The sequence below is a fragment of the Pinus tabuliformis genome, chromosome 3_2 (assembly GCF_031772625.1).
Source record: "Pinus tabuliformis cultivar Carrire ecotype Pingquan chromosome 3_2, CPIR1, whole genome shotgun sequence".
NCBI lineage: Eukaryota > Viridiplantae > Streptophyta > Pinopsida > Pinales > Pinaceae > Pinus > Pinus tabuliformis.
The window spans coordinates 647109006-647129860 of record NC_142302.1 but is presented as its reverse complement, the minus strand read 5'-3'; the positions used below and the strand labels follow the sequence as shown (position 1 = coordinate 647129860).

Genomic DNA, 20855 nt, shown 5'->3' with positions numbered 1-20855 from the left:
CCTGGAAAAAGAAAGGGAGCGCTTGGTTATTTACGGGAAGACAATTTCAAACCACCTTCAAACTTGGATTGAGAACTGTTCACTCACCTGCAAACAAGAAAACAAGAGGGGTCTCATAAGAGTTGATAACTTGTAGCAAAAAGGGGAGAAGAACGACTTTCATAAGAGGCATGAAGCCAGGAGAGCAACTGCAAGAGGAAGATGATGATGAAGAGCCCTCGCGGAGCCAATTACCCGCCAAACGATGACACAGAGGAGCATTGCTGAGACAGTAGGTGAGCAAGGTTTCACTCTTGTAAGCCAAGGGAGAGGCCGAGGATTGGTATCACCACTCCAGACTTCAGGCGATGGCTCCCCCTTTGCTTCAGAAGGTGTCGCGGCTCTTCCTCTACTTCAGAAGGTGCCACATTATCTTAACTTTTCCTTGCTTCCGGGGCGGAACGCGGGCGAGGAAGCGGAAAACCCCATCTGCAGAAGAGAATGAGTCAAGACCCCTGCAAGAAAGCCTTTCCCGAGCTCCCACGAAGGCTATTTTTGTCAAACGATTGGAGCACCTGTAATGCATAGCTCGAAAGAACCTGTAGAAGTGTTGCCTTTAGTGCCCGGATTTAGAGGAACGTTGGGTTATGGATGCCATAAGAAAATCTCCATAACTGAACAATACCAGTTTTTAATCGGATGGTATAGGCGATTTCTATCGTCTAACACTTAAATCAAAGGCATACTAAAGGACAGGTGGCATTAGAGGGATTTCTTTTCATAGGGAAATGCCTTATGGCATAATAATCATATAAATAAAAAGTTAAAATCTAATTTACACAACAATTGCAATTGCTCACTGAGTTTGTTCTACTAGGATTTGATCTTCTTTGCATTCCATGAGTCCGTGCATTCCTCGCTCTGTAATATAAATAAAAAACTAAAAGTAATTTGATCTTCACTCCTCTCAATGGATTATACATGGTTGAATGTATATATATAAGGTAATGTGTAAGGCGCATTCTACACATAAAATAGTGTATATATTCTTGTTTATACATTGTTGATTATATTATTATGCATTTTTATTACTTTGACTTTTCACTGATATTTCATAATTTATCTTCCGCTTGAGGCTTTCTTCGAGAGATCAATGACGTTTCAAGCCCAAAATGCTAAAGTATGCTTTCAGCATTGGAGCTTTGGTGGTGGCAGCCTTGAAAACCCCAATACCGGATGTTAAACTCCAAAACCACATTTCATATGCCATCTTCTTGACATATGACATTAACCACACTACTTTTAGCATTTCAAGCATTAAGTCCGTTACTTATTCTGATACAAAAAAAATATCTCCTAAAATTATGCAATCCAGATTACGTCGGCTTCACTCACCTCAAAAAAGAGAATTCCTAGAGAGTAAATATTTGAAGAAAATGAGAATGATCCTCCTACAAGCTCCTCTGGACTAGTGTACCACATTTTCTCCATATGAGAGATCTGCTTTAACTGGTTCTGCCAAAACTTCTCTTGTCTTCTCTCTTCCTCAACTTTGGCCTTCATTTTAGTATTTCTCATCTCTTTCCTTGCATTTAATATCTTTTCCACAGAAATTTCATGGGAAGAATATGCTGATGCAACAAAAGATAAATGCTTATGTGAACATTTCTTTCAGTCGTATTTGGGGCACCAAAATGAGTGCATCATTTTGGTGTCTCTAACCTATTGTTGATGGCATTTCTAGGTATTGTGCCCTTCCAAGGACACAATCTTGTTGAAATCCTATTTTCTTGACAATCACGACTTGTATTATGTGTTGGTATGCTTTGGTCCTCTTGTCTTGTCCTCGCAAGTTGTGTTTCTTAATTCATATTGCATATATTGTTATGTATATTCGTGTGCAACAAGATCCTTCCATTACAACAATCTGATGAATTGGAACCAAGACTACTAAAAGTATTAGTACAATCTATAAAAGATATGTGAGTGACTGATGAAATTCTCAAACGAGGGTCTTATACTTTGTAAAACTAGTCTTTCAGAATGTGCAAGGTCTATGGTCTCTATAATTTTCAAAAATATGTGCAGGCATTCCAACCAATCCACCACCCTCTTTGGTCTTGCAAGCAATTATCTCAGAGTCATAGTGCCCAATTTTACATCATCCTTCAACTGATCCATATTAGTCTTATGTTGAAATGAACTCGAATATTTGTTATTTTCATACTTGCTTGAATATGGAGTCTCATTTGAAAGACCAAGACTGGTGCTTAGATGTAATCCTGTGCTATCGGTTCAAACCTCCAGGGGATTAAAGTCTCCATCCGTAAATATATTCTCCCCTCAGCTACTTCTCCAATTTTTCTCCTCCTTATCCTCTCCTAATTTTATATCCATTTGATTAGCTAAGGCGGGACATAGATATTCAGGTTGGTGCTCCACCTTGTGTTCACATTCTTCAAATATAAAATGACCATCTTAAGTTCCATGAGATGGAATTTCACTTGCAAAGTTCTCTACATCTTTCATGCTGCAATCTGTGCTAACCAAGTCATCTTTGCACTCATTACCCAAGAAAAATAACATGTTTTCCTTGAACCCTCCCACAAATTTCTCTCCAAAAAATGCATAGAAACCAACAATCACTACGCACATTTCTCATATACATTTTCAAAATGGTCTCCAAGCATGAAACTTATGTCATAGAAGTAGGGTCCAATATACTTATTAGTAGTCATCTTGTACTACATGATGCCTTAGTGGTTTCCTTTTCTTCAAAGTGAACCTATGAGTTTGCATGCTCAAATATGCTTACTTACAGTTTTTGCACTTCAGGACTTGCATTTCATGACTTTATTTTTTTGCACCTACAGGATGTTGTCATTGCAACAATGGGACCTATTCAAAACATTTTTAAGTACAATTGGTTTCGGCATTGGATTTACTAGCTCCATTACTAGCTCAATTATTCATTTCCCCAAAACATCTTGTATCAAGCTTTTCTGTTGAGAAGAATAGAGATTTCTATGGTTAAATTAATTTATTTCGTGTTATTAGAGGTAGTAATTTATGTTGCAAAGGAAATAGTTCCAAACTAGACAACATCTAGATTGCATAACATATCACATCTCTCTTTATCTATGTTCTTCTTCTATATGCTACTGCCTTATTTCATTTACAACATTTAGTGCAATTGCCAATTAAATATATATATATATATAATATTTTCATGAAACTTAAAAAAAAAACCTATTATAATTAAATAAACATTTAGTGCAATTGCTAATTAAATATCAATTATATATAGACATATATACTAGCAATTGTCCCAAAAGGTACAAAGAGAGGCCGATAGGATTAGTAAAAGGAAGAAAATTGTATAGATAGTCAAGCATATATAAAGCTCAGTAGTGACGAAGGCAATAACCACGTTGACCATCCTGTACCAGTACATTTGATATTAAAAGAACAAAACCAAAACCAAACCATTCATATCAATATAGTAAGTGTAGAATGCATTCATACTTAAAGCTCAATAGATTCAATAGATTATTGGCAACACGTTTTTTTTTTTAATAAAAAGTAAATTACAACGTTGTACATGGTAAATGAAAAGCGGAGAAATTTGTGATTTGCAAATATTAAAACAAATCACTTACATTACTGGTTGACACTACAACTAAAACATTAAGATTATTAAAATTTTGAAACTGATTTTAAATTTTCAAAGTATTTTGGGAAATCTTCTTAAAATAAGGAATGCAATTGCTAGTATAACCAACTTGTATATAAGATATTTTTTTTAATAAGTAATTGATTTTAAAATTAATATATTTATTACTTATTTAGCCTTATATAAACCCACGATAGCCTCATATCAACCTCAACAATTTGCAAGGAAACTTTGCGTTGTCGCCTTGTCTATAGATGAACCAAAAAGTAGTCTTGTGCAAATGGATATCTTTGTGTAGAAGGATGAATTCGGACCTTAGATTGTATTCTTTGAAGTCCAAACCCTTGAATGGAAGTAGGGTAAATATGATAAGAAAGAGTAGGTGAGATATAAGATATACATGAAGCGAACAACAGAGAGAAGAAAGAGCAGAAGATTGTTCTATGATTTAGCAATGGGCAATGACAATTTTTATCACTCCTAATAAAAAATCAATAAACAGACGCGACTGGTAGATGAGAATAATAGAGTACAATTTTAATCTTGGTAAGATATAAATTACTTGCAATTTTAAGAAAGAGTACATTCTTGGATATGATAGAACAGCAAAGAAAAAACAGACGAAGAATGGTACATTGGTAGCAAGACAAAAATCCCTCACAAGGAGAAGAAAAAGTACATTATGTAATGTGCATAACTTCTATGTATATACGCTTGCAAGGTTCCTAACGGATGAAGGTCTCTCAGTTTAATAGACAAATCCTTATGGGCAGTCATTCAATGATATGAAATTAAAAGTAGTCTGCAGTGAGTATAAATCCTGGAAAAAATATCAAACCTTGTTATCCAGTTCTATTTAATGTACTTAATCCTCATGCCACTCACTGGTGTGGTTTACTATTCATATGAATGTCATATGGCAACCAGTTGGTTTACTATTCATATGAATGTCATATGACAAACAGTGAGGTGACATGATGCTGATGAATGATAAGGGCAGATAATTACATAAATATGAAACCTAGTTATCCATTTCCATTCAATGTACTTAATCCTCTTGTGCTACCCACTGGTGTGTCATTTGATGGTTTACTATGCACATGAATGTCATATGGCAGGTTCAACAATCTCAAGTAAAGTTTATACACAATTAGTTTGAGAGTCAATTGAATATGGATTTAGTTCATACCGAAATAGATTCATCTAGGTTTAAAGTTAAAGCACAGTTCAACCAACTAATTGAAGGTGTGCATCCTTTTATTACCATGTTTAACATATATATCAAACTAATATTCAATGTATGTTGACATGTATTTCAATGTCAAGAAGATCAGTGATAGGTTGCAGGGAAGTTTGTTCATCTTCTTGAGTTGATGTTTTTCTAGTGGATGTAGGGTCCTAGTAATGGATAGTTGGTGGAGTATCGGGATTGATTCAGATTCTGCTGATTAGACTCTGTTTCCTCTTAAAACATAGTCAAACTCCCGACTCCACTTGGACTGCGAAGAGTCTGATAACACTGCCAAGAAGCTTCGTATGGCATAAATTGCAGAGCAGTAAAGGCATTAGTGGACTGAAAAGAAAATGTCATACAGGTCAACTTGGTTAATAATTTACTCAGTTGAAGCTGTGAAAATAAAAAAGTGAAAATAAAAAATGTATCAGAAAGGATTATGAATATATATCTTACTCATGCTTGTAGGCTTTTGATTTGGAGACTTTTAGGTTTCAAAAGCATATACATCATATTTATTAGGTGCCCAAATTCTAGCCCCAATTGTGTCCTGGAAAAACAGAAAAATATGCCTCTGAACAAATTTCAAAAAAATTTAAGCAGCTAGTACAGACCTCCCAAGCCATGGTGAGAACATATCGGTGCCTAATAAACATGGAATTACATCAACTCGATGTCAAAGTAAAAGTTATAGCATGGCTGCAGGCATATACATTGGCAGTCAAGGCACCATGGGTATTGTTTTGTTGGTCCTAGTGAGACACAGAGTCCTCCAAATCAGCTCCACACATTACTTATTGCACAAGTGAAAACATACCCTCACCGATACAGAGCATTACATGCAAAATGTTTCAAGGTACTTAGTTAAATTGCCACTACATGTGTGAGAGTGCTCCTCCTTGAATTTCATTTAAGAAGGCAGTGTCTACGCAAAATAGCTTCAAACCTAAATAGAACAGAAGGTGCAAATTTAGAAATGCAATACTGAGTCTGTCCTTTACATGTCTGCAAGGCAAATAGTACCAAGGTTTTCTTAATAATATCCTACATACATTAAGGGCATTTGGATTCGCTTCCAAAACCCACTTCAACAAAGATGAACCTTGAAGTTGGCTCATATTGTAGGAGATGTCAGTTTTATTTTATCTTGTGTTAGAACTTAGAAGCATGAATATTAGTGCTTTTGATCTCCTAGGAGAGTGTGGTGATTGAATAAGGATCACGAGTCACTGTTTCTGGTAAAGCAAATCCAGGAGAGCAAACGCATATTGTCCCAATTGAAAGCATCTGGTCTGATTCTGCAGATTCCAAAGAAAAGCTGTTGGATTTGTTAGGAAGTGTGCATGACACAACTGGAAACCATGCAGGTAATGTTGGCCTTTGTTGCTACGGCAAGAAGTGTCCACCTTAATCATCCATAGCTGCAACACGTGTTTTGATCGGTTTTAACTTCAGACCTAAACTTTCAGGAGACAGCAATTCAGCTGAGATGCAAGACGGACTTAAAGGACTGGTTGGACTGGGGCTAGTCCCATAGCTGCAAAATAACTGGGGAGGAGGCCTGTAAAAGCCATATCCCATCAGAAAGTATTCAATTGGGATTAACATTGCATGGGGTTGTTCCTCTGTCACAAGTGATCCACAAGCTTGGACCTGTCATGCATTAATAACAATTATGTCAGCCATGTTGATGTCAGTTTGCCTCTACAGGAAAGTTTTAGTATCTTAAAGATCAACTTTGAGAAAGTGAAATGTTATCACCTCAACCAATGCATTGAATTTTTTGTCCATTTTGGCACACATGTGAAGAGCTTCTGAATGAAATGGAGAGTTTTCTCCTACAGATATGAGTGTCCTACACTGCAATTTCTTCAACCCTTCTGTCAGATCATATCTCCTACAGGCAACATTAATCTAGATGCAGCCCCGTGTCAAAATCTCCCCCATTTCCGAAAAGCAATTGGAGATGCATACATTGCTTATCATCATTTCACACAAATTGAAATGAGTAACAAACCACCACTTTGTTTTATCTCTCTTGTGTTAACCTTCACTAAGTAATATCTGATCTCACATTGTATTTTACCAGTAGCAGACACCATTGAATTATTCAGAACATGACACTCTAGGTTAGGTATAATACCATCCTTCCCCTCCAGCACAACAGGGTAACTAATGGAACACATGTAATTTATTCCCCTTTGGTATCCTACCATAATTGTTAGAGTAAAAGATTAGGATGCAAGAAAAGGAAATAAAACAATATAGTAATCCTTTAAAAAGAATGTAATACGTTGAATGCAGAAGCTTGATCTCATGCCGTTGCCCTACATGCTTGTAAAAGTATCTTACTTGGGACTGGAGGAACACTCCCCATCTTTGAATCACAATTTGGGTTGGTAGAAGCTCTAAAAATGATGTTAAACCGAAGGCACCATTAATTCTTATGTCTTCGGTTTTGGAGATGGATACAAGGAGCCTTTACATATTTGGTGATTCAAATTTAGTCATATGAGCCTTGAGGGCAAAATGGAGCATGGAAGACTAGGTTTGTAGGACGTGTTTCAGTAAGTTTTGGGCCTCGAGACTCACTTTCAGTCTTGCTCCTCCCAGTTTGCGATGAGGGATTAGAACCAAGTTGCAGATTGTCTATCAAAAAAGAGGTGTGATGGGCAAGGGAGCTCATGGTATCAACTTTTTGATGGAAGGTGCTACCTTGGAGACATATCTTTTACTAGTCTTATTCAGTCAAATGGACAGCTTATATGATGTTGTTTTGTTATAAACTTCAGGTGAAATATAAGTAATGTATATTTTTTTATTTTCAATATGAAAAAGTAGATGATTTTCTTCTAAGGCAAAAAAAGTATCAGTTTTCTTAGAAGAGAAATGAAAAAACAAAACACACGTTATTCACAGGGACACCTAGACTTCACTGAAGGCAAACCATCAATGAATTGACAGAAAATTCTCAAGCCTCTTCTACAGGAAGTTGGTAGAATATGGAGAAATCTCTAATGGGAATTCGATCAGGAATTTCAAACCTAAAACTGCTTCTCAAAACATAAGAAATTATTTCACAAATTTGAAACTTATCGACTCATCACTTGCATAAAGCGCATAACATTACTGCTCTGCCTCTCATCCAGCAGCTGTGTACACAACACCATCGGAATTTAGAAAGTATTCCACAACAAAGGGTAAATAAGATGAAATCCACACCGTCAGAGACCTTGAACCCCAATTCCATAAAGTACATATTTCAGTGCAAAGGATGCTTACCCTTCTGCAAGCCTGCACAATATCAGACTCCAAGCCTTGTATATTGCAGCGCACTTCCTGCCATACCCACAATGGTTCCAACAGTGTAAACAGAATAATCAGAATGAAAACAGGGTTGGAAACCCCATGGAAAAAGAAACAAAAGCAGTGGATTATTTAAATTACCTGGCTAAAATACCGTTGAAGTAAACTTTCTTTGACAATTCCACACATGCCATAAAAGTAAAGCAAATTCATCATCACCTGCAAAAACACGATCAGCATGAGGCTAATATCTATTAGAACAAACATTCGAAAACAGAATCCAGTACAGTAGAATCTGCACAAAATAAAAGATTTGTAGGAAGCAAACCTTGTTATAGAACCACTCAGTCCAAGAAGGTGCTTGACAAAGAGGAGAGATGAGAATGAGACCAAGAACTCGTTCTCTGTATTTCAACTGCATTATAGGGAATCAGGAACCACACAAAACGTAAGTGACCTCAAACCACTAACAGATAGAAAGCATAAGAAGAAACAGCAAGGGAATAAAAAATTAAAGAAATGGCAGTCGATATAGCCCAATTGCATAGTCCATAAATAAAAGCATGAGCTAGAGACAAGTTAGCTTCAAGGGTTTCACTCACCGCAAAAAGAGTGAGAATGTAGGCCCCTGCAGTCACACCCATGCATATAACTCCTCCAAGACTGTCAAGACAAAACAATTAGAAAAACAAAACAACACAATTTTGCTATAACTTACTGATACAAATACATGGAATAAAATAGATATGGCTGAATTCCAAGATTACCCAAAGTAATCAAGCACTTCAGCAACCTGCTCCGCAAGATCGTCCACAGTAGGTATAGCAATATCAGACGAAATTGCAGCAGCTCCTAACTGCAAGAACTCTTAAAACAAGGCAGAAAAATAACATGATGTGAGCATACTATTGCCTTTTAAGAGTGCAATTACTAAATCTAGTTCAAATATCAGAAAAACATCATACATTTGGATAGACTGCAACCATAAACAGAGAAAAAAGTACATTCGTTGACCTGAAAAACAAATAAAATACCAATACGAACCTCATGTCCAGGTGCATCAATATGATAGATACAGAAATTGTGAAAGAATAACGAAGCAGCCTCAGGGAAGAAGAACAACCCTTGAAAGCATGACATGTCTGTTCAAGAAACAAATAGATGCCGGACTGAAAACTTGAAAAAGTACTTATTGTAGAACAGAAAAATGAACAAAAGATAGGAGGAGGAATGCGGTTCCTTAGTCCAAAAGCTCCCTAGAGTTAGCTTTATTGTCCAAAAGCTCCCTAGAGTTTGAGCGGAACAGTTCTTCCCCTTCTCTGCTCAACTCCTTCAGCATAGAAACGTCCAAAGAACTCATTTTCACTATTATTGTCCATATCCGAGCCCTATTCATGCTTTGGGCAAGAACTTGATCCCTGAGATTTTTGGTCATTAAAAAGGTCTTCATTGTTTCGGAAAGCAGACCTTGATCATTAATAACTATGGGAATATCAGGATAGTGAAGAAATGCCATAGCATTTCTGGCAGCAACGACTACAGAGTTAATGAGGTCTTCTTCACTATGTGCAAAATCTCTGTTAAAGTCAGTGTTCAGTATCAGAAAAGAACCTGTCTTTGAGACAAACGCCAGCAGAGGGTGAAGAACCCACCTCAAATCCTTGGTGGAAGAGGATGGAGGCACACTAGATGCATCTTGAATCAAAGTGGATGAAAGTATGGTTGTGACCTTGATACGCTTATCTAGATTTGCATCCACAAGAGCAGAATAAATGGCTTTCATAGTAGATACCAATGTCGATACTGCTTCTTCTGATATCCCTTGATGGTTAACAATGATACTGGTTATGAGGGTATCAGGCATGAAACCCATGACGTTTTTCTTCAGCCATAATGCTGCTCGTGACTTCGATTTTCCAATGTCCTTCGTTTGCTCATACTTCATACTCACAGCCACCTCAATCCCTGTCCCAGAAAAAGCTTCCAAAACAATGGGATTGGCAACCAATTTGAAGGAAACATTGCTTTAAAATTAAGAAAACATTTGCTTCAAAATCAGATACGTTACTCTATAGTCAAATATGGCAAAAATGATTTTATGGGAAAATATATCAGAGACTTTTATTCTTTTATTACATGTTGGAAAATATAATTTATCTATCTAGGTTATTCTTTGCTTGGGCTCCTCGGGTCGGGTGGTTCAATTTTCTTACTTTACCAATGTTACCCATGAGATCATTTTCAGTATTTGCCTCTGCAACTTAACGGAATTGGCTCTGCAGCTTGAATATCAAACCGGCCGTTGTTCATAGTCCGCCATTCCTCTGCAAAATTCGTCACTGAATAAGCAGCTCTTCCGCCTGTCCCCTTTCTGCATAATTTTCATCCTTTGAAGCTCTGTTGGAGATCAGGAGCGATCACAATGTACAGAGTCTGTCTCCTAAAAATCCTCAGGAAATGGAGAAAGCGGTCGATGGGGTACGAGGAGTTCAACCGCGCCCCTTCTTCTTCAGCGAAGAAACTGAAAAGAAGAAGAAATGCAGTGACCGTTCTGGTGGGAAAAGAGAGGGAGATCTTCAAGGTGGAGCCTCATATTCTGGACTGTGGATTGTTTCAACCATTAATGGAGAAAGCCACTGTTGGTAGGATTTTCAGGAAGGGCAATGGCAGAAAAAAATCATGGAACGAATTCATTTTCTTGGACTGTGATGCAATCTTATTTGGCCACATTCTTTGGCTGCTGCACAATGATGACCCTTGTCTTCGTCATTTCAATCTGGAGATTCTCATGGAGTTTTATTCCCAAGAAGATTGCACCATCCATCTCAACCAGGCATGGAAGTGGGTAACGTTTTGTTCAGGGATTACAGGAATTTGCAACAAATTTGGGGATATTTCTGCCGGCTTCATGTAGTGGGTGAAGATTCTAGACCGCCATCATTATGGAGAAAGGCGTTGGCATAACAGTGTTGCGTTGAGGTTTTGCGAGATACCGGCAATAAAACTCGCAAAAAACCTATTATAATTAAATAAACATTTAGTGCAATTGCTAATTAAATATCAATTATATATAGACATATATATTATATTCATGAAAAAAAAAAAACTAACCTATTATAGTTGAATACTCGTTTTCTGTCCGCCCCCTCCCAAATTTTCGCCACAAATTAATGTAAAGACTTCCCACCCAAAAGAAATCATTGCATCAAATATCTTTCCCGCCATAGAATATAAACTCTCATTCTCTGTTTGCAAACATGACATAGATTTATTGACTTCACATCTGATCTAAGGAATATCATTGGCGATTCCCATTTTGGGTTTAATGGTTCATGCGCCCGCCAGGCTGGGTTGAAATTCGTCTGAACCATTGCAGGAATAAATGATGAAGATAAGCTTTTAGGATACCTGGTTTTCACCCAGGCGACCCGGGTTCAAATCCCGGCAACGGAAAATAGCTTTCCTCGAAGCAGATTCATATTTTGAAAAGGGTGTATCAATAGTAACGGTAAGTTGCGTAAGGGAAATGGGAGACTCGCATGGCGGCCGCACAATTTGAGTATCAATTTTCACGTTACTGCCAAAGCATTGGAGCTGCATTAGCTCACTTGGTTACACTGTAGCATAGAAGAGCCACAAGGCCCTCCTAACGTTATATCATCTCTCACTTGCGTGTGACCAAGGTGATGATTTTTTTGTACCTCAAATTGGGAATTATTTTTATGTATTCATGTAGATGCTATCATAGATTTATGAGAGGAAAGTGATGATTTTGAGAATTTATTTTTTTATGATTTATTCGTGTAGATGATATCATAGATTTATGAGAGGAAAGTGGACAAGAAATTTATAAAACGGAAAAGAATGTTATTTTAATGTGAGATTTATAAAAGGAAAAAGAATGTTGGACCAGAGATTTATAAAAAGAAAAAAAATGTTACTCTAGTGTGTGCGTGTGCTAATTTGTAGGTGTAAAATTTTGTGTTATATTTTCTTTTCTTTGTTTGTGATTAAGTTGATAATTTTTGGTAATTATTAATATTTAATGTCATTTCAAAATTTATTTTGTTTTTAGTTTTTACCATAATTGAAATTTATTTTTATATATTTATATAGATAATACCATAGATTTATGAGAGGAAGGTAGACATGGAGGATATCATATATTTATAAAAGGAAAGACAATGTTACTTTAGTAGGTGTGAAATTTTGCGATAATTTTGATAAAAAAAGGTAAATGCATATTTTTTTATTTTTTTGGGAAAGAGGATTTAGATTCAAATATGTTTCTTTCTGTCCATGGTTAAGTTGATAATTTTTGGTACTTATTAATATTTAATGTGATTTCAAAATTTACTTTGTTTCTAATCTCTATACATAACAATAAATTGATAATTATTTTTATGTATTCATGCAGATAATAGCATAGATTTATGAGGAAATTTGATAGGGACGATATCATATATTTATAAAAGGAAAGAGAATGTTATTCTAGGTTGTAGGTGTGAAATTTTATGATGTTTTTGATAAAAAAAAGGTAAATGTATAAAAAAAAATTGGAAGGGGATTTAGATTCAAATGTGTTTTTTTGGTCCATAGTTATTTCGAAGTCATAGAAGATGGAATATGGGTTGTATTATTATATGAACTTAAAGGATGTAAGATTTCCACATTTTTAGTTGTTGCCTCAAGAGGGGCTCTATAACTCAGGATTGGGTAGATCTTACATAAAAACATAAATGTGCATTTTTAATTTAATATTGGCCCTATTTAAAAATCAATCTAATTATTAGTATGTATAAACACAATATAAATTTAAAATATAAAGAGGTTTACGTACACTCAAAAAAATATGTATGGTAAATAAATAAAAATATAAATAAACTAGAGGTATGATAAATAGATAAAACTTTTTTTATATTTACTCCATCGCTATGTGATGTTTTAACGAGTCTGCCAAAGGTGAAACTTGGTCTTGTCTAGATGGACAAGTTTGTCACTATTTGATGTTTTAACAAGTTTAACGACAAAGATAATTCGGTCCTTTTCATGTTTAGAGAGTTTGAAAAGTGACAAAAAGAAAACTCCACAAGTTCTTTTTCGTAGATTTGTCTCTCAAGCCTGAAAAAACGTAAAATAATACGAGAGAGAATCTATTGACCATGTTCGATCAACGTATTCCTTTTTCATAGTTAATCTATCTCAGCACAAAAAAGGGTTAAACTTATATTGAGTAGATGTCGTTTCCAATCCATTAACGAGCTAAAAAGGACAAGCGCTAGGCAATCTTTTCATGTTTAGAGAGTCTGAAAAAAGCTTAAAGAGGACTCCAAGGGGGTTCTTTTTTCATTATTTTAACAGAGCTCGAAAAAGAGATAAAAGTATGCTCTGTGGTCAAAGGTACAATTTACAATCGAGCACGTCAAATTCTGTAAGTCAGTTGTAAAACCTGCTCAAAACACCACCAAATGGATTAAAAATACCTGTTTCATAGGTAAAAATAGGCAAATACTAATGTTTACTCGATTAATGAACATGAAATAAACATAAAACAAGTTTTTACCATGACATTTTTACCATTTGAGACTTACCATTTAGTTTTGTGCTCTGGGCTAGTTTTTTACCTCGAACTTCATCAGCTGATTGCAAGAGATTCTGTGGACCATTTCTCGTGCCGTCCGGACTAGGTAGGAGATCTACCCCTCCTCTTTCTTTTCAGGTCATTCTTTTGCTATTTCATGCAAGTTTTAGGGTTTTTTGGGGCCTTTGGGGTTTGATTTTTTCGCCCTAGGATCAGTGCAAGCTTTCACATCAAAAACTACGTTGAAGAGCACCCTGATAGAAGGTTGCCTACTCTGCAATGCACTGTCTCTGTGCCTGGGTTGCGCTGGGCGAGTTTCCCCAATTTGTTTTAGTTGTTTGCTCCAAAATTTGTCCTATTTTTTGCATGGAAAGGATCCTAACTAAGCTTATGATTATATTTCAGGCTTTCATCGGATCAGAATGTCGATTACATGGCGAGAAAGAGAGCATGAAGAACAAGACATGGTTTCCCTAAACAATATACAGTTGAGGCCCTCAAAAACTGTGGGTTACTCAAATACTTCAAGTTGTCCAGAATGAGGCAACAAATAGAACTATTGCAGTTCCTTGTTCATGCATGGGATCCGACAGATCAGACTTTTCACATAAGGGACAAGATGGTCCCTATTACCATTAATGATATTTACTTTCTTACCGGACTGTCGAGGCAAGGTGCCCCCATCTCACTTTCTGGATTTGCTTGTGGAGGTGAATCGATGAGAGATTACATTCGACAGTTTTGTCGGCCAGGTACACAGCCTAGCAAGGATGGGAAAATAAACATTAAGGATGTAGGTGATTTGCCTTTGAGAACGATCCTCTTCACAATCGCAAAGTTGGCTGGCAGTGTGACACTACATTTGGCGAACAAATCATATATGCAGTATGCACTTGAGTCTCTAGAGCCAAAATATTCAACTAGTGTGAGGCCATGCTTTTTTCACTGAAAGAACAACTAACCAAGGTAAAAAGTGGTAAGACGAAGAATTTCTGTTATGGTTCGATCTTAATCGCTTTTACCTTAGAGAGAATCCCATTGATGTAACCACAACACGTGTCATTGGGTGTAGCTGGTCCTAAATATCCACGTATGCAGAGGTGGGTTGAATTGATGGCTCGACATGCGGGTCAGTCAACAATCATTTTTTCCACTGCATTCTTCAGTTGGCTCGATCGACAACATCTTGTCATCGAGGAGCATCCATACTCAGGGATGGATTTCCGTGGAGATCTAGATTTGATTCTACCAGTTGGAGCACAATGGGGTGCTATAGGTAAATTGTTTGACCAAAGTGTTTTTTGATTTTTCAAGTTTCTACATGTTTTTGTGTTTTTAATGTTTCCAAGACTAAACTAAAATCATTCTCATGCATGCAGATGTGGGTACTATTCGACTTGTGGGACACCAACAGGGTGTAGGTGGGCCAGCGCGGAGAAACATTGGGAGAGCAGTTCTCCAGGACTTGGATTTGGCCGAGACCTTGGCAGAGTTGCAGGATCACATAGAGGGATTAACCCTTGGTATTTTGGATGTTCGGATCAAGGAGTTACCTATGAGGCTGCAACGCCACACTATTGGTGTTCCTAGCTGCTAGATGAGGCTTTTGCACATGATAGCACATGTTATGACCTGTTATCATGAGCATCACTAGGTCTACTTAGGATTTTTTTGCATGCATTTTGAGTTTTTGGGTCAGATGACCAAACGTGTCTTGGACACAAATTTTGTAAAAACTTTTAAAACACCTATCTATTTTACTTTCAGAGTTTTCTATGGTTATGTGCAATCCTATTCAACTAATGATGTGAACTGAAAATGCTACTTTTACATGTGTCGCAAATGTCTATTTAACACATAATTTGCTAGAGAATTAGTTAATGTGTTAAAGTTTCTGGAAATATGTTGATATTGGATGTATTCAAAATCCCTTCCCAAAATATGAACTTTAAGGAACATACGAAGAATTGTTGGGTTTCAGATGGTATACACACTTGTAAGTTGTAGTACAACGAGTTATGAATCCAGCCTAATGATGATTCGGCGAATGCCAATTGAAATGGCATCAGAGACAAGTTCGATCAACGTGCTATACTCAGTAGTGTTGTTCGTCGATTGATCGATACAAATCCCTTTAAAACTCACTAACTCACCACTTGGAGCAAAAATAGCCCATGCTACAGAAGATAGGTTCTGCGTACTACGACTAGCACCATCGACGTAACCAACAAATGGTTCCGAAGATTCTGACATCTGCAACAAATGCAAAGCGGATTACTAACCAAATAAAAACTCTAAAAGACACACACCGACACACACACACATGTAATGAAAGCATATATACAATGAGTTTTACTACACTCAATTAAGCATAGTAACGTTTGAGGTACAACCCGTTTCGGGGCTGCGACAATGGAATCCCATCATAATCCACTAACTCGTAGGCACCTTTTGCTAAAACACACTTGACAATATAAGGACCCATCCACATCGGTTCAAATTTCCCTGCTCCAAGTTTATCAGCTTCTTGATCATAAAGCAAGACCGGGTCTCCTTGCGAGAAGATACAAGGCTTGACATTTCTATCATATTACACCGTGATTCATTTCTTATGCGTTGCGTTAGCCAATGCAACATCGCGACAGGTTTCATCGAGATGGATTAATTCCAAGAAACGTGCTTCTTCTTCAGAAGTGTTGGGTAACAGGTCAATCGCGAGTTTGAGAGATGAAATTTCACATTGTATCAGTAAGATTGCTTCCAAACCATACACCAACTGAAAGGGTGTGAATCCAGTTGCATTTCTCACCAAGGTTCAATATGCCCACAAGGCAAAGTACAGGATTAAATGCTAGTTTCGTTTATGAACCCCTATCATTCTTTGCAACATTCGCTTTAGGACTTTGTTGATGGCCTCAACTTGTCCATTCGCTTGCGGGTAATAAGGGGTAGAATTATCATGTGACAGTCCTAACTTAGCAGTCAACTCAGCCATCATGTGATTGCGAAAATGCGACCCATGATCTGTAACTATGGCTTGTGGTACACCAAACTGGGCAACCACATGGTTAAAAAATAAAAGCGCAATCATTTCGCCACTGTTGTTTAATGTTGGCATCAGCTCGGCCCATTTGGTAATATAGTCAACGGTGACTTTAATATACCCATGCCCCCCAGCCGAGGTGGGGTTACATGTCATGAAGTCAATGCCCCATTTGGCGAATGGTCCAACAACAACCACTGGATGCAGTGGTGCAGGTGGTAATCTAGTTTTGTGGTCATAGATCTAGCATGCGTGACAACTTCTTACGGAAATAATACAATCTTTGAATATAGTTGGCCAAAAGTAACCTGCACAAAGTATTCTTTGTGCGGTTGCATATCCAGATAAGTGTCCACCACAAGCACCTGAATGGAAATCATTCAATTTGTTTTCGTCTTCCTCATGTGTGAGGCACCTCCGTAAAATCGTATCGATACCATGACGGTAAAGAGTGTCTCCAATGATCAGATAATATTTGGCTTGGTATCGTATACGTCGTTGTTGCGAGCGAGAGGTATCACGTCGAAAAGTTTGGGTTTGGAGATAGATCAGTATATCTCCATACCGCGGGTCAGATGACGATATCAGAAACAAAGATTCATCCAAAAGATGGTTCAAATGTTGAATCAATGGAGGTCAAGGGAAGGTCACAAAGCAGCTCGGCGAAAACAAGAGTTTTCTTTGATTTGGACTTGATGAATTCCAGATCAAACTCCTACAAAATTACTATCCATTTTGAGTATTTTCCCCGCAGCAATTGACGTGATAAAATGTATGTCATAGGGTTGCAATCTGAAATGACAGTGGTCTTCCGAAGCAGGATGTAGTGGCGAAATCTCTGAACAGCTTGCACAGCTGCCAAAGTTAGTTTCTCGACATAAGAGTACTTACTTTATGTATCATTGAGATTGTGACTCAAATAATATATCGAATGTTCAATCCCACTTTCCTCTTGGACTAAAACCATGCCAAGGGTAGTATCTGCAGCGGTGAGATACAAGTAATAGTCGTTTTGAAAATTCCAAGAATACATTAATGATTTTATAATCAAGGTATATTTAAGAGCATCGAAGGAAGCTTGCGCAACCGGATCCCAATGGAAGGGTATCCCCTTTTTCAAAATACATGTAAAACCTTTAGCCATTTCAGCGTAATTGGGAATGAACCTCCTCGGAAAGTTAGCCTTCCCTTGGAGTCTCTGTAACTGTAAAAGATTTGAAGGTGGAGGAAAATCAAGAATTGCCTAAACCTTTAATGGATCGAGTCGAATTCCATCTCTAGACACGTCAAATCCAAGCAATCGACCAGAACCAACAAAAAACACACATTTGTGCGGATTGAGTCGTATCTTGTAGTGTCGGCACCGTAAAAATATTGCTCTAAAATGTTACGGGTGATCAATCCGATTTTGTGAATGAGCAGGTAAATTGTCAAGGTAAGGTTGAACAGTGTGCTTGATGTCATGGAAGGCATAATTCATTGCCCTCTAAAATGTGGCCCCTGCACTTTTCAAACCAAATGGGAGTTTCCTATACGCGAATGTGCCGCATGGACAAATAAAAGTTGTTTTAGATTGGTCGTGTGGGCAGATATTGATTTGATTATAGTTGGAAAATCCATCCATAAATGAGAATATTTCGCATCTGGCACATTCATCGATAATATGGTCTATAAAAGGAGTAGGATAATTATCTTTTGGACATGCCTGATTTACATCCCTATAATCAACGCACACTCAAATTGTCCCTTGTTTTTTCATGACAAGAACAATGTTGGAAACCCATTCAGTAAGAGGTATAGGGTAAATGAAGCCAGCACGCAAAAGCTTTTCAACTTCTGATTTAATGGCAACGGCTTTCTTTGGATGAACAAGTTGAAGCCGCTGTCGTACTGGTTTGACATCAAGATACATTTTGATTTCATGTTCAACAATACTAGAGTTAATGCCTGGCATCTCCTCGTATGACCATGCAAATATATCTCGAAATTCACGAAAGAGAGTATGGTAACTATCAAGTTCTGATGGAGAACAATATTTTCTGACATGAATGTTTTCTACAACATTAGGTTTGGTCGAAATATTAATAGAAATCGTTTCTTCAATATTTGACAGGTTTCGCTCAGAATCTATTGTGTCTATGAAAACAAAATTCGAAAGGAAATCAACAACTGAAGGGTGGTTACGTTCATTTGAATAATCTTCGCTGTCATTTGGAAAATGGGAACAATGATGATAGTCTTCCCAAGGTTCTTCTCCTATCATCATTGATTGGACGATTCCTTCATCCGTAGAAAATATATGTGAAAAAGGATCTGAAGAAGTACCATATTCTAATGAACGGTCTACCCATACAATTGGTGAAAGTGGATTTGGGTTTTCCGCACAAGCCAAAAAAATTGATTGCTATGCAAGCTCAATGGGGCTTAGCGACATAACTTTAGTATTACTATCAACTTCAGAATCGTTGGTAATCCTCCTTAAATCAGATGAGGTGGAGGAAATCATGTTGCAAGTCTCTACTCTTGCCACTTCCGCCAAATCAGATGGTGACGGTAGCGTAAAAGTACCCATTAGGGAAGGATATTTAAAGAGACCTACACCAACACTTTGAAGTGACAGCAGGGGTCCGTGTACCAATGGAATGCTTCCCGTAGCCTAAGAACTAGATGCAAAGAAGGCAAGTTGATCGATAATTGTGATTCCACCCTTATGAGGGAATGAAATTATACAAAAGTACGTGGAAACTACAACATCCATAACATATACCCATGGCCTTCCCAGTAAAATGTTGTAGTCGAGAGATCCATCAACTACCTCAACTTCAACAGTAACTATTTTGCCCCCTAGTTCAATTTGCAGGTTACTCAAAATCCCACAAGGCATATATGTTCGTTCGTTGAAAGCTTTTAACGTGGTTGGTGATCGTGACAACGATGGTCAACCAAGTGCTTTCATGCAGCTCATTGACATAGTGCAAGTAGATTCCCCATCGTCAATAATAGTTCGGTGAACATTCTTGTTGAGAGCTTTTTCTTGAATTAGGAAAGCTAGTTATGTCGGTGGTGTATATCCTACATGGTTGAAAACCACAAGATTGGAATCCGTAGGGTCTATTCCACCAATTGCTGACAGTAAAGCCTGCTTCTGGGAGGGAGAATTTTGTAACACCTCAAGTGTCGACATAACAGAAGGTGATTGAGCAAGATCTTCTACTATGTTATAGTTCTGAGTTGCTCGAGCTCGAGGGTTAAATGTTGATTTATGCACAACTCCCTTTGGTGGTTTTATTGTCAATTCCAGTGCAATAGGTCATGGAATATTTTTAGATGAAGTCAAAGTCGAAGGTTTAGGTTGATTAGTGGCCTGATTATTCGATGAAAATGGTGGATTTACATAATCTTTATTTCTCATTGACACCAAAACTTCGTTTTGAGGCTTTGTAATGGATAACATAAGTACTTGAGATGTGGAAGCATGGTCTGTCGTAACCAAATGTGTCTCCGGGTTTGGAAACGGATCAGTCAACAATGCAAATGTGTTAAAAGTCTTTAGAAGCTTAGAGACTTCTGAGCGGTGTGGACAATCTCTTGAGAAATGCTCGTCATTACAGATTAGACATGGATAACGAGGTTTCATTGCCGAAGTAGAGGAATCAAATGATTTCTCACGAGGGGGATTATCTTATTTCTTCTTATTTTTCCCCTTCTTCTTACCTCCTGGTTGCTTTTGATTTTTGCCTTTGTCAAATGACACAACATTGACTTCGGAAGCAAGAGTGTTTTCTGATGCATTGGTAGTTTGATTGGAAATGACAAGTGTTTGACCAGATGGTCTACCTGCCATTTGTGTGCTCGAAGAACCGATCACACCGTTGCCGACATGAGAGTCCTTACTTGATTGTGGAGGAGGAGGAATAGTGAAAGTTGGTCGAGGTGAATTCTGGGTTCGATCCCCAGTGGAGTCACTAATTTGTTTTGGAGAATTTGGTATCTATGGATAAATACTAATGCCCTAGATAAGTAGCCATATCTAGAACAA

General features: G+C 37.5%; 1 protein-coding gene across 1 annotated transcript; it reads right to left on the bottom strand.

The window, feature by feature from the left end:
* Nucleotides 1-6032: 6032 nt before the first annotated feature.
* On the bottom strand, nt 6033-10422 carry LOC149182289 (protein NDL1-like). The gene is made up of 10 exons (XM_089416806.1): nt 9237-10422; nt 8960-9048; nt 8795-8855; nt 8521-8607; nt 8334-8411; nt 8169-8225; nt 7987-8038; nt 7257-7263; nt 6648-6780; nt 6033-6539 (listed from the first exon to the last, which is right to left on the bottom strand). The coding sequence occupies exons 1-10, from the start codon at nt 9330-9332 to the stop codon at nt 6294-6296; spliced, it is 906 nt and encodes a 301-aa protein (XP_089272932.1). The 5' UTR covers nt 9333-10422; the 3' UTR covers nt 6033-6293.
* Between the last annotated feature and the right edge of the window lie 10433 nt (nt 10423-20855).